The sequence below is a fragment of the Erpetoichthys calabaricus genome, chromosome 1 (assembly GCF_900747795.2).
Source record: "Erpetoichthys calabaricus chromosome 1, fErpCal1.3, whole genome shotgun sequence".
NCBI classification, from domain to species: domain Eukaryota; kingdom Metazoa; phylum Chordata; class Cladistia; order Polypteriformes; family Polypteridae; genus Erpetoichthys; species Erpetoichthys calabaricus.
In genome coordinates, this window is record NC_041394.2 from 63,378,009 (window position 1) to 63,391,558 (window position 13,550).

General features: G+C 39.5%; 1 protein-coding gene across 1 annotated transcript in view; it reads left to right on the forward strand.

Annotated features, from left to right (window-relative positions):
* Positions 1-5,261: 5,261 nt before the first annotated feature.
* LOC114650987 (complement factor B-like) overlaps positions 5,262-13,550 on the forward strand; it is a 42,190-nt gene continuing 33,901 nt past the window's right edge. The window contains exon 1 of the mRNA XM_028800945.2: positions 5,262-5,425. Coding sequence (XP_028656778.2) covers positions 5,368-5,425 — 58 coding nt within the window. The 5' untranslated portion in view covers positions 5,262-5,367. The remainder of the gene's footprint in view (positions 5,426-13,550) is intronic.

The window sequence follows — 13,550 nt, forward strand, 5'->3', positions numbered from 1 at the left end:
TTCCACAGCAGACACAATGCTGTTGAGTAGTGTGAGAGGGGGCAGCACTGGGGGGCTCCTCCTGAAGTCCACTGTCATCTCCACAGTTTTAAGCTTGTTCAGCTCCAGGTTGTTTTGACCGCACCAGAGGGCCAGCTGTTCGACCTCTCGTCTGTATACAGACTCGTCACGGTCCTTGATGAGGCCAATGACTGTCATATCATCTGCGAACTTCAGGATTTTAACAGACGGGTCTCTTGAGAAGAGCAGAGGAGAGAGGACATATCCCTGGGGGGCGCCAGTGCTGACTGTTCGTGTGCTGGATGTGATTTTTCCCAGTCTCACTTGCTGCTTCCTATCTGTCAGGAAGTTTTTGATCCACTGGGAGATGGGAGCTGGTACAGTGAGCCAAGTGAGTTTGGTGTGGAGGACTTCTGGAATGATAGTATTGAACGCCGAGCTGAAGTCCACAAACAGGATCCTAGCATATGTCCCTGGAGAGTCGAGATGTTGCAGGATGTAGTGCAGTCCCATGTTGATTGTATCATCCACTGACCTGTTTGCTCGGTAAGCAAACTGTAGGGGGTCAAGCAGGGGATCTGTAATGTCCTTCAGGTAGGTCAACACCAGTCTTTCAAAGGATTTCATGACCACAGATGTCAGGGCGACTGGCCTGTAGTCATTTAACCCTGCGATGGAGGTTTTCTTTGGAACCGGGATAATTGTGGAACGCTTAAGGCAGGAAGGAACTTCACATAGCTCCAGGGATCTGTTGAAGATCTGTGTAAATATGGGGGCCAGCTGATCAGCACAGACTTTAAGACAGGAGGGTGACACACCATCTGGACCTGGTGCCTTCCTGATCTTCTGTCTCCTGAAGAGCTGACTCACGTCCCCTTCACAGATCCTGAGTGCAGGTATGGTGTCAGTGGGGAGGGGCAGGGGCTTGGTAGTGGGTGCTGGGAGTGTATTTTGATTGGCGTGGGTGAGAGGTGTGAAAGAGGGATTATCAAACCTGAAGTAGAACAAATTCAGCTCGTTGGCCAGTTGATAGTTCTCTTCAGTATGGGGGGATGGTTTCCTCTAAGGTTGTCTTATTTTAATTTCTTATTTGTCTTTTATTCTTCTTTTCTTCATTATGTAAAGCACTTTGAGCTACTTTTTGTATGAAAATGTGCTATATAAATAAATGTTGTTGTTGTGTTGTTGCTGTAGTTGGTGATGTCTTTCAAACCTCTCCACACTGATGCATGGTCATTGGCTGTAAACCTATTTTCCAGCTTTTCAGTGTAGCACCTCTTTGCTACTCTGATCTCCTTTGTCAATGTGTTTCTGGCCTGATTATACAGGATTCTGTTCCCACTTCTGTAGGCCTTCTCCTTAGCCTGACGAAGCTGCCTGAGTTTTGTAGTAAACCAGGGTTTGTTGTTGTTGTATGTGCAAAAAGATTTCATGGGCACACACATATCCTCACAAAAACTGACGTAGGATGTCACAGTGTCAGTAAGCTCATCCAGGTCTGTCGCTGCAGACTCAAAAACACTCCAATCAGTACAGTCAAAGCAGGCTTGTAGTTCCAGCTTTGCCTCGTTGGTCCATCTCTTCACCGTTTTCACCACAGGCTTTGCAGATCTTAAGTTCTGCCTGTAAGTCGGGAGAAGATGAACCAAACAGTGGTCAGAGAGTCCCAGGGCAGCACGAGGGACAGAGCGATAAGCATCCTTTAATGTAGTGTAGCAGTGGCCCAGTGTGTTTTTGTCCCTGGTAGGACACTTAATATGCTGACTGAATTTTGGCAGTTCTTGCCTGAGGTTTGCTCTGTTAAAATCACCAAGAACAATGAGCAGGGAGTCTTTTTCTGTTTTTAAATTATAAACTAAAAAATATCAAGAACTCACGTCCCACGAGATGAGTCTTTGTGCCAAAAGATTTAACCGCGCCCGGGGCTGGAAATAAAAGACAAAGAGTATTACAGCTGCAGTACAGGCTTTTAAATGTTCGAAGCACCACATGAGTTGCAGATCACATGGCACGGCAGCAGCAGCAAACCAGCATCTGATTGAGCAAAGAGAACGTAAAAAAAAAACTGCATTTGTTTCCCATTGTATCACCATTTAAGAGGGGGTTTCGGAGGAGCAACTGCGTCTCCTTGGGGTGCATTCAGCCCCTCTCTTCACAACACGAGCAGCAGAGACGTGAAGTGGCTGGTGTGTAGTGCAGTCCATGGGTATTGGCGAAAGAAGCAGCAGGGGGGAACCCCCTTGTGTTTTTATAAACATACTGGGATTCTTCCTGTTTAGTGAAATGGGATCATCATGCTAGAAGTGCAGTGTACAGTTATCATAAAATATTGTTTGTTAATCAGTTGTGTCCCATTAGGCATAACTCCAAGATCAGTTTTTTGGGAATTATGTGATAATTCCTCCACAGTCTCCAACCAGTTAGGCTGAACATGACACTACTAGTTATGATTTAAAATTCAAAACAGAATCATAGATGGGCAAAGAATGTCTTTTGTGAATTGAATAAAACTGTCTCTGTATTTTAAAGGATTACTCTTATGCAGAACAAACAGGCTACAGTTTCTAATAGGTTTCAAATATTTCTAGTAGATGTTGTCTCTTTAAATGTTCCAAAGCAGCTTCCAGCCAACCTTGTCATTCCTGATTGTTTGCTGTATTGCCATGTAGCCAGAGGAAATCAAAGTGTCATGATGCCTTTATGTTGGCTTTCTCTGGCTTAAACATCTTTCAAGAGTAGTCTCTTCTTTGCATTGTTTATCATTTCTCAAGGTTTTACTTGCCTGTTATACATTACATACTGCACATGTCTTTAAAAGGTATACTAGTTAAGCTCCATTATCATTAATAACAATTTGTAAGTCTGAGATAAGCTTCTTAAAGTACTCAAATAATAGTTACTTGCTTGTCTGCTATGTGCTTAGATCCTCTTTTATGGCAGCCACCCATAATAAACTGTTAGCCTTCATTTTCGAACCAGGGTGTTGCACTCTTAACCAACCTATAGATAAGATCACAGCTCTCTTTGTTAGGATTTAAACAAGAAGTGACTGCATACAGTAAATGTGTGGACTGAGTCCTACTAGCTACAAGTCTGTGGTGTTCTTATGAACACCTATTGAGGACAATCTGTTTTTCTTTTCATCTTATTGCTGAAATTGAGGAGAGGATTGTGAAAGGATACTTGAGACTAATCTCATAGTTTGTTTTTTCATAGTAAAAAGACATATGCTGCTGGTAATTTACAGAAAACTCATAAGAAGAACAACATTTTTAGTCAGAAACGGGAAATTTAGCTTAAAGCAATCTTGCACAACAGGGCTTCCGAGGCTTGCCCAAGATTGAATCACCTCACAAATCAAAAATATTCCTTTTTCTTTTTTTAGCATCATTCACACCATTTTTTATTTAGTGCTTCTAATTTATGAAAAAAAAACAAGGGAAATCTCACTGGGGTGTCACAATACAGTCATTGACCTGAAATGGTAAGTTGGACGCTCTTAGTTTCAAGCCATTTTCTTTTACAGCTTCAATTAATTGAGGTGAATTTAACATCCAGAAAGTCTGTTTGCCACAGAAACTATGAGATTCAGGAGGAAGGATCATGCTGCCTATTGTGAAGAGCTCAAGAATATGAGATATTTGGGCAGAGGAACCCTACAAGAAATCAGTGGCTGAACTGAAATGGAAGTTCAAGGCTTCAGTTACTTCAGAGATTTCTTTCTGCAGTGACCGGCAACATATGTTGAACGTCTGCCTGAAAGCAAAAAAAGAGTGGTTGCCAGTATGTACTAGGTGTCAAACATGCATTGCTTAGGTGTGGACCCTTTGATAAGCGGATCATGAAGTCTCACATGTACCCATTAAACCACACTATGTTTTGTAGAGTCTATACATGTTCTACCTTTTACCATGTAGAGAATCTAGACAGTGAATGCAGGACAACTTTTATACATATATTGGTAAATTACCTCCAAGTTGCAGGGAAATGTTGGGAGTTGGTGGCAGGGCTGGCACTCCAGCCACCGTAAAAAAAAACCTCACACTGTTCCAGAGTGGTGCTGAGGTGTCACCCGCTGCATTGGGGTCCCAGTCCAGGTGGTTCGTCGTGTGGTGGGTGAGGCAACACATTGTATCAGATAGATAGATAGATAGATAGATAGATAGATAGATAGATAGATAGATAGATAGATAGATAGATAGATAGATAGATAGATAGATAGATAGATAGATATGAAAGGCACTATATAATAGATAGATAGATAGATAGATAGATAGATAGATATGAAAGGCACTATATAATAGATAGATAGATAGATAGATAGATAGATAGATAGATAGATAGATAGATAGATAGATAGATAGATAGATAGATAGATAGATAGATAGATAGATAGATAGATATGAAAGGCACTATATAATAGATAGATAGATAGATAGATAGATAGATAGATAGATAGATAGATAGATAGATAGATAGATAGATAGATAGATAGATAGATAGATATGAAAGGAACTATAGATAGATAGATAGATAGATAGATAGATAGATAGATAGATAGATAGATAGATAGATAGATAGATAGATAGATAGATAGATAGAATTAATTTTTGGCAAATGAAACTTTAGTTTATACAGCACCATAAAGATCATGCACCATCACAAGGTGCTTTACAGATCACACATGAGTCCATGAAGTGGAAACATTAGAACTTTATCCAATAACAGAAAACAAATTTTGCAGCTGGTATGGGTAAGCTGTCCTACTTTGGTTGGAGAACCTGAGAACAGTATGCCCTTTTTGTGTCTCTAATTTTTTTAAAATAGTTTTTGTATTTTGTCCCTCTGAATTTACAGTTTACTTAATAAAACACAATTTTTAAACCACTTTGGATCTCCTTGGAGATTTTTGGGTATGAAGATATCTCAATAGCACCCCTTACAGTCCACAATATTCATAAATATGTGCAAACATTCAGTCTTCTTAGAAGAAACTATGTGAGAATAATTAACTATTTACAAATTGTGAATGCTTGCTAATAATTCTCATTTGCTTCCAAACTGACTCATCATTTGAAAACAGTAAAAGTCAGAAACTAGAACTCGTGATCTTATTGCAGAGAATGATAACATGCACATTTTGTAAGCTGTCCAATTTCTGAGATTATGATGCTGTTGGCATGGGTGGAGTCTGGCAAAGTTAAGGAAGCACCACTCATCCAATGGCACCACAATCAATAATTGTTTTACCTCCTCCCCTGGATTGTCCATTTAGCTTAAAAAGTAACAGGATGTAAAGTTTATTTTCAAAGGTGCATTGACCAAGTTACTGTTTTACTGGACAGGCAAAGAAACCAGCACTTAAGAATGGGAACTCCACTATTTATCATCAGCTTTTTCACTCTTGCTTCCTATGCCAGATCAGGTAAGGGTCCATCTACCATTCTTTTAAAGTACTCAAGGAGTTAAGATAATTTTTTTAATGAAATTTCATTAGAGTAAAATGTGCTTTTGTAAATAATGTTAATCCTGACAGTTTCAGTAGTTATATGTGAATTAGTGTTATACATAAAAGTTTATAAAAGTATAAAATGTTATACTTAATCTCTCTCTCTTTATATATATATATATATATATATATATATATATATATATATATATATAGAGAGAGAGAGAGAGAGAGAGAGAGAGAGAGAGAGAGAGAGAGAGACTTGTGGAAGTACACAAAGTTGAAATGGTATGCCTTTATCCCTCTTTAGATTTACTTTTTTTCTTTTTAAATACAGTATGATTTCCTCTTTAAATCTATCTATTGCCTTTCATAACCATCTAATTTTCCATCTATCTATAGCCAGAGAGTTGTCAGGGTATTATATAATAATAATAATAATAATAATTATTATTATTATTATTATTATTATTATTAGTAGTAGTAGTAGTATTATTAGTATTATTAGTATTATTCACTTTACTTGCCATATACAATTTCTTGCATTAGGACTTTGTCATTTTTTGCATACTGAGTCAAAAATCCTCCATCATATCCATAAAATATGTCTTGAATTCCACAAATATATTCATTGTGCTGGACTTTTACCTTTTTACACAGTAACACTCATGATAAGAAAATGAACTTAATTCATTGTTCAAAGTCATAGCTTTTAATTTCTTAGCACTTAAAGAGTGACCTAAATATTTTTTACAGTTTAGCCCTGCAGTAGGGAGGTTTGAAGTTTTTTGGTCCTCTGCCACATAGTTTGCATTTCAAGCCGTTAGAATTCTGGAAAGCACTGAATTACTCAATTTGACTTCTCAGGTTGCTTTCCTGTTGTGACCTTTCATTTTCTTGTTATGTTTTTTTTTTTGCTCTTTTTTCCTTGAAATGAAAAGCTAGTTGGTTTAGAACATTTTAAGCATATGTTTAGTTTGGATATTTGCATGATTTAAGCTTGTTTTTAATGCTTTAATTTTTAAACTTACACTCTTAAATCTCTTTTATTCAGCTTACTGAGATTTCACTTTGTTAGAGATGTAAGGAGAAGATTCATAACTGACAGTTGTTTAAAGTATGCTAATTTGCAAATGAAGGAGAAGTATGTGATCCATCTAAAAATGCAAAATTGTTATAATAAATTTGATGATAAAATGCTGTGAGCCTACAGTAAGTTATAAAATGGTTATTTAGGTATTACTAAAATAACAGGGGGTGGCACGGTGGCACAGTGGTAGCACTGCTGCCTCACAGTATGGATCCCTGGGTTTGCTTCCCAGCTCCTCTCTGCGAGAAATTTGCATGTTCTCCCCGTGTCTGCGTGAGTTTCCTCCAGGTACTCTGGTTTCCTCCCACAGTCCAAAGGCATGTAGGTTAGGTGCATTGGTGATCCTAAATTGTCCCTAGTGTGTGCTTGGTGAGTGTGTCCTGTGGTGGGTTGGTGCCCTGCCCGGGATTTGTTCCTGCCTTGCGCCCTGTGCTGGCTGGGATTGGCTCCAGCAGACCCCCGTGACCCTGTGTTAGGATATAGCGGGTTGGAGAATGACTGACTGACTAAAATAACAGGGCAGAAATTGCATTACATACTGTATACATGTAACAAGCTTGTCAAGGCAAAAATATGAGTGTACATGTAGGATGAATAAACACAAACTATCCTGACTGGCACTCCATCCAGGACTGGTTCCTGCTTTGCTTTTAGAACTCCCAGGATAGGCTCCAGCACCCCATGACCCTGACTAAATGGACCTACGTATGAACTTTTTAAGCGTAGGTTTATTGATACCATTAATGTCTGCATCGATAATTTTTCACAGTGAGTTGTGAAAGGTCAATTGTTAAGATAATATGAGTCAGAATCCAATTACTTTACAGAAGTTGCAAATGCTTGGGCAAATAGCAATGGATTTATAACATTTTAACAATGTTATGATGTATTCAGGTTTGTAGGATATAAGAAATTTACTTAAAGCAGTTTCTGGATGGGAGGTGTTTATAAATACTAAGGATCTGACAGGCCAAAGTCATCATCTTTAATAAAAAAACAACTAACTGAAAGCCATATAAAATACTTTTCAATACGCATTTAATTTCAGCAAATAATGACAGAAATGAGTCAACAAAGCCTTTGATCTTTAAATAACGTCCAAAGGACATGTTTACATAACTACTGAGTAAAACAAAATTCCAATAGAAGGAAAGCAAATATATCAGAAGGGTTTGCACTCTTGGGTCAGTGATTGTGGTGGACACTTGGGAGTGTCCGATTAGAAAAGCTAGGAGATGATACCTAAAGACAAAGATGTGATCTGGGGTATAAGAAAGTCTGAACCGTGAGTCAAAGGCACAAATGAATTTGAAACCAAAAACAAAATTCTACTCCTAGGGCCTACTTGGAAAAGAAGCTAACTGTACTGAGAGATTTTTTAGATGCAGAATATACATAGTGTAACCACCTCCATACTTGTAGTGTTACTTCTATGATGTCACTAGCATGACAATCTAGTTTATGTGAAGAAAAAAGATAGGAATGAAAATGAGCTTTATCAATTTAATTTCCAGATGAAAGTTAAACATCAAAAAAATACTTTGCATGTGTATAAAGCACAAAAAAAACTATTAAAACATTATTACAAACTAGCCAACCTGCGGCGTAACAGACGCCGCATAATTATGTATTGATGGGTGAACACTTGCTGAACGACACAGTTGTCCAAATGGGGTGGGTTTGTGGATACCACTGTGAGTGAATGAAAAGATGGACCTCTGGAGAGAGCAACATACAATTGTCCGTGACTGAAAGCGGGATCGTCTGTGACGATGGAGGCCACGCTGGTGAAAGTTACTTCGTCGGTAGGGATAAGTTTCAGCACTTGTTCATTAAGGTGTAGCGAGTCTTCGTTGTTGACGCTTAATATAGCTTGTGTACTGAGTTGTTCCGGAGTCACAGTTGAGAAACACTTTTTTAATGTCTTTTAAGAACAGGGAAAAAAATTAACATGTGAAACATCCGTAATGTAATAAGCCACCAAGAAAAGTAACATTGCAACAATGCACGCTACGATCCGATCGCTGTAAACAGAAGTGAAAACAAAATCGAGGCCGGTGCATTCTTTAACTGCCTTGTAGCGCAATGGTAGTGCTGCTGTTTTGCAGTAAGGAGACTGTGGAAGATTTTGGGTTCGCTTCCCGGTTTCTCCCTGTGTGGATAGCGCTTTGAATACCGAAAACACCGGTATATCAATGTAATGAAGTATTATTATTCTTATGCGTCCAGCGCTCTCTCTCTCGTGCACCTGTATGCGTGTGTGTGTCGCTTGCTGCACGTGTTCCTGCAGGCATACCAGTAAGTGAATGAAAAGATGGAACTCTGGAGAGAGCAACATACAACTGTCCGTGACTGAAAACTGGTTTTGGCAGATACATTCACATCTTTTTGAAAGTTTGGCCCTGTGTCTTATTAATTGTCATTGCAAAGGCAAATCTAACAGGAAATTGTCTTTGCTCAGATGCACACGCAGGCTCTCTCTCAGCAGCACGCGAGCCCCCTCCCCCTCTGTCTCTCAGAAGCACGTGAGCCCTCTCTCTCTCTAACATTGCAGCAGTTGTATAAACACTTTTTTTTAAATGAGTTTTAAGCACAGGGGGAAAAAAACCCAGGCTCCCTGCATGCGCAGGCTCTCTCTCTCTCTCTCAGCAGCACGCGAGCCTCCCCAGCCCCCCACCCCTCTTTCAGCAGCACGGGAGCCCCCTCCCCCTCTGTTTCTCAGAAGCAGGCGAGCCCTCTCTCTCTGTCTAACATTGCAGCAGTTGTATAAACACTTTTTTTTTAAAATGAGTTTTAAGCACAGGGGGGAAAAAAAGGAACATTTGAACAAATCCGAACTTTATGTAAAAGCCAACCAAGATAGTAACATTGCAGGAGTTCACCATTTTTAATCACGCGACTGACAGTAGTGGAGTCAGGCACAGAGAAGGTCAGCTGCAGAGAGAGCGTCTCGACTGTTGCAGAGCGGTGAAGCAGGTGAGACGCTAATGAAAAAGAGGCACAGGGCTTATTGGTTTTTAAAGACTACTTCCTTCATTGTGTTTTAACCTCAGTTTTAAAGGATTGCGCGGCTCTCTCTGTTGCGCTGCCTGTGTGTGCGCGGCTCTCTCTCTCGGGCTGCCTGTGTGTGCCTCTGTCTCGTTGCCTGTGTGTGCGTGGCTCTCTCTCTCGCGCTGCCTGTGTGTGCCTCTGTCTCTCTCTGGCGCTGCCTCTGTGTGAACCAAGGTTCCACTGAGGTTGACTAATGAAAAGTCAACGTGGCTCAGAGCTGCATGTGGACTGTGGCACAGACAAACAGAAATGACGGCATGTTTTCCGAGGCGTTGCATCCGAGTTGGTGGGCGTGGCTCTGTGAGTTGTCGTCGTATCCAATGGTCTTAGAGTTGGTGGGCGTGGCTCCTTCCTGCGTGCGCCATGGGTGTCTTACTTGTCGGCGACTTAGTGAATCCACACCCCTTCCGGCATGCTTTCCATGGGTGGCTACTTGTCTTCCGGCTTAGTGAATTATATATATAGATAGTGTGATGATGGAAAGTAACGGAGAATGCTGATAATGTAATGCCAATAGAAGAACACGTCTTTACTCTTGAAATGGCCTCCTTCTGTGCCATTAACTAAGAGAGCTGCAGTGCAGTAGGAGGTCTATGGCACAAGGCCCACAGTGAAAAGAGAGACGTTTTAGCCTTGCACAAAGAGTGTCTATGTGCATATATGTTTTATGAAAGTGGATGTTCTGTGTGATACTGTTCAGAAATACAATGTAGCCTGGCTTTTGTTTGCATATTGTGCATTCATGTATGATATGATTCATCTTCTTAAGATTGTTATATGTTTGATTATTGTTAATTATTCCTGGTGTTATTTTACATTTGTGTTGGTATTTTTTTCTTCCATTTGGAGGTTTTTAAACATGCATAACAAGTAAATGCCTCAGGGTTGCATTAGCTCCCACAAAATAATCTGAAGGATCAGAAACATGGGTTAAAAAGAGGAGTGAAATAGAGGGAAAAAGAACAAAGATTAAAAAAAGTAACTTGTTGGACGAGCGAATTGCAAAACCACTGAAGAGGATAAAATAAGGGGAGAAGAGTTGGAAGATTAGACAGAGCAGTTTGAATGGTTGTGTACAGAAGGTTTTTTGAATCATCTTCCAAATCGTAATACATAATTCGCCTGCCTCCTCACTCACTCACTCACTCACGTCCGTCCGAAGCCGAATGCGCAGTCGCCTTCTGCGCAGCTGCCCGAAAAACCTTACGAGACCGACATCCAACCCCAACATCGCGGCAGGTGGCGGATTTACAGCTGCAAAAATTCAAAGAGAAAGGCGACTTCAATTAAAGCTCTAGAGGCCTGAAAGGCGAGGCCTAATTACACATTCTGATTCAATTTCGCATTCATTCAATACACCTATACCAGGTTTGTGGTGCTTATACTTATTACTATTCCATATTGTACTGGAACATTCATCATTCAATATTATACTATAGTCCTGGAAAATTCATCAACTAACAGTACAAGCCTGTACAGTAATGAGTAAAGCGGACTACAATCATTACAAAATAACTTCTTCGTTACTTATCATTTGTTCTTCATACACTGCTGACACAAACTCGTGCCCGTTTCATCTTACGTTTGTCTAGTATTCAATAAATAAAATTGTAACCATGTGGCTGATGCAAGAAGCCATTGCTGGTGCTGGTCATTGCTTTGCTATTTCGGTAGAATTTTCGAAATATTTTCATTTTCACATAGCATCTGTTTTAGTGGTGCCAGATCTGTTTTGACTTTGACAAAACAAAAAAAGATGCTCCTCCATCCTGAAAACCTTCAGTTAAGATTACTCTCTTACAAAATAACATGGCTACCACATGGCCTTTTATTTAGGTGGTATATGATCTAAATTAGTAATAAGTTATGCTTAGACTATAAAGAAGACAATACAGGGTTGCTATTCTGCCCCGAAGAAACAGATGTAATTATTTTTGCATTATGGTTATTTGAAGAGGTCCTGTGTGCTAGAAAGTTAAACTGAAACAATAGATAGAGCTTGCTGTGAGCACTGCGTTGTTGCTAGTGGTCTCTGGAGAAGGAATGATTTGATAGGCAATGCAGTGACTCTGAAGGGGTCCTGTTTTCACTGTAAGTTACCTCAGCTGCAATTCTTGTCTCTCTCTGTCTGCCTTGATTGTTGTACTGGTGACATCACTTCAGATATCTGGCATAATTTGTCCTGCTTCTTGTATATAAATCTTTAATTTTCAATATCGACATGTCTTCCTGGTTTTGTTCTCCTTGATTAGATGATCTCCAAGACCCAGGGTGCCATATGTGAGCATCTAAGTCACTGCTGAAGGACTACTCAATAATGTCATTTTTATTAATTTTTGGTATAGGGCCATTTATGTTGTACTTTTTTTGTGAAATGTATGTTAACGATGCTATTATTCATTATCTTTGCTTGTTTACTGGTGGTGAATGAAAAAAGAATTCTATTGTCTTTCAGACAAAACAATTCAACTGAATTTAAATGATAAAATGAACATTTGTTCAGGTCCCAAAAATAATCAATAAGGCAGCTGCTGTACTTGATAAAACACTTCAAATAGAAATGGTGTTGCATGGGTACGTACATGGTGCTCAGTGGAAGGGTGAGGCTGGATTCTCATGAGTCAAATTTTACATAAATGCAGTGGTTCTCAGTTCTTGCCAAAGCCTTCAGACTTGTATTACCAACTACCATGAGGCAGACATTTCAAATTTTTGCTTTGCATCCTCCCTAACCATAATATATTGTCTATGGGAGCAGCGTTTCTCAACCTTTAAGTATTTGCGACCCGAGTTTTCATAACAGTTTTAATCGAGCCCCCCTAAGGTTTTTTTGAAAGAAGCCCACTAATACCAATTTTTTCTTTTTTAATTAATGATATATCATATATGCATATTTTATTATACCTACTTAACTTTTACGACATTTATCTAACTCTATATTTATTTTTCTAGTATCAGAATGTAGTTTAAGTTAATTTGTTTTGGTTTCAATTGATGTATTTTTCATATTTTCGATTCTTGTTTTCTTTTTTTACATCTTCACACCCTCCTTTTTGTTACTTTGTGCCCCCCTAGGGGCGGTATCCGTCAATAAGGGCGCGCACATAAAAGCGACCTTCAAAAGGGCGACCTCAATTGGGCGCGGCGAATAAAACCGCACATAAATAAAAGCGATCTTCAAAAGGGCGACCTCAATTGAGCGCCGAATAAAGGCGCGCGTAAATAAAGGCGAGCTTCAAAAGGACGACCTCAATTGAGCGCCGAATAAATGTGCGCATAAATAAAGGAGTGCTTCAAAAGGGTGACGTCAATTGGGCGCAGCGAATAAAGGCAAATGCAACAAAATTACAGAAAATTTATTAGATAAAGGCAATGATTGAACGTATAAAAAGGTGAAAGCAAGAATATTAAAACATCCAATTAATTAATGCATGAACTTCTAACGAACTACTTCTAACGAACTATTTCTAAAGCTCTCTATATTTCCTTGTTTTCAAAATTACAGAAAATTAGATTAAGGCAATGACTGAATGTATAAAAAGGTGAAAGCAAGTTACACTTGAAGCTGTAGATTATGGGCAATGCCACATAGATATTCGAGATGCGGTCTATTAGCATAATCAAGGACAATTAATTTAATTCGCTCCGAAGGTCATCCTTTTGAAGCGCTTCTTTATTTACGCGCGCCTTTATTCGGCGCTCAATTGAGGTCGCCCCTTTGAAGATTGCTTTTATTTATGTGCGCTTTTATTCTCCGCGCCCAATTGAGGTCGCCCTTTTGAAGGTCACCTTTTTGTGCGCGCCCTTATTGAATAGAACCCCTAGGGGCACCCATCCCACAGTTTGAGAACCACGGTATGGGAGAAAAGCGAAAGTTTCAGATTCATCAAAAATTTTGATCTCTGGTTTTCGACATTTTAGGATCCCCTGATACCAAAGATATCGATACCTCGATGATGG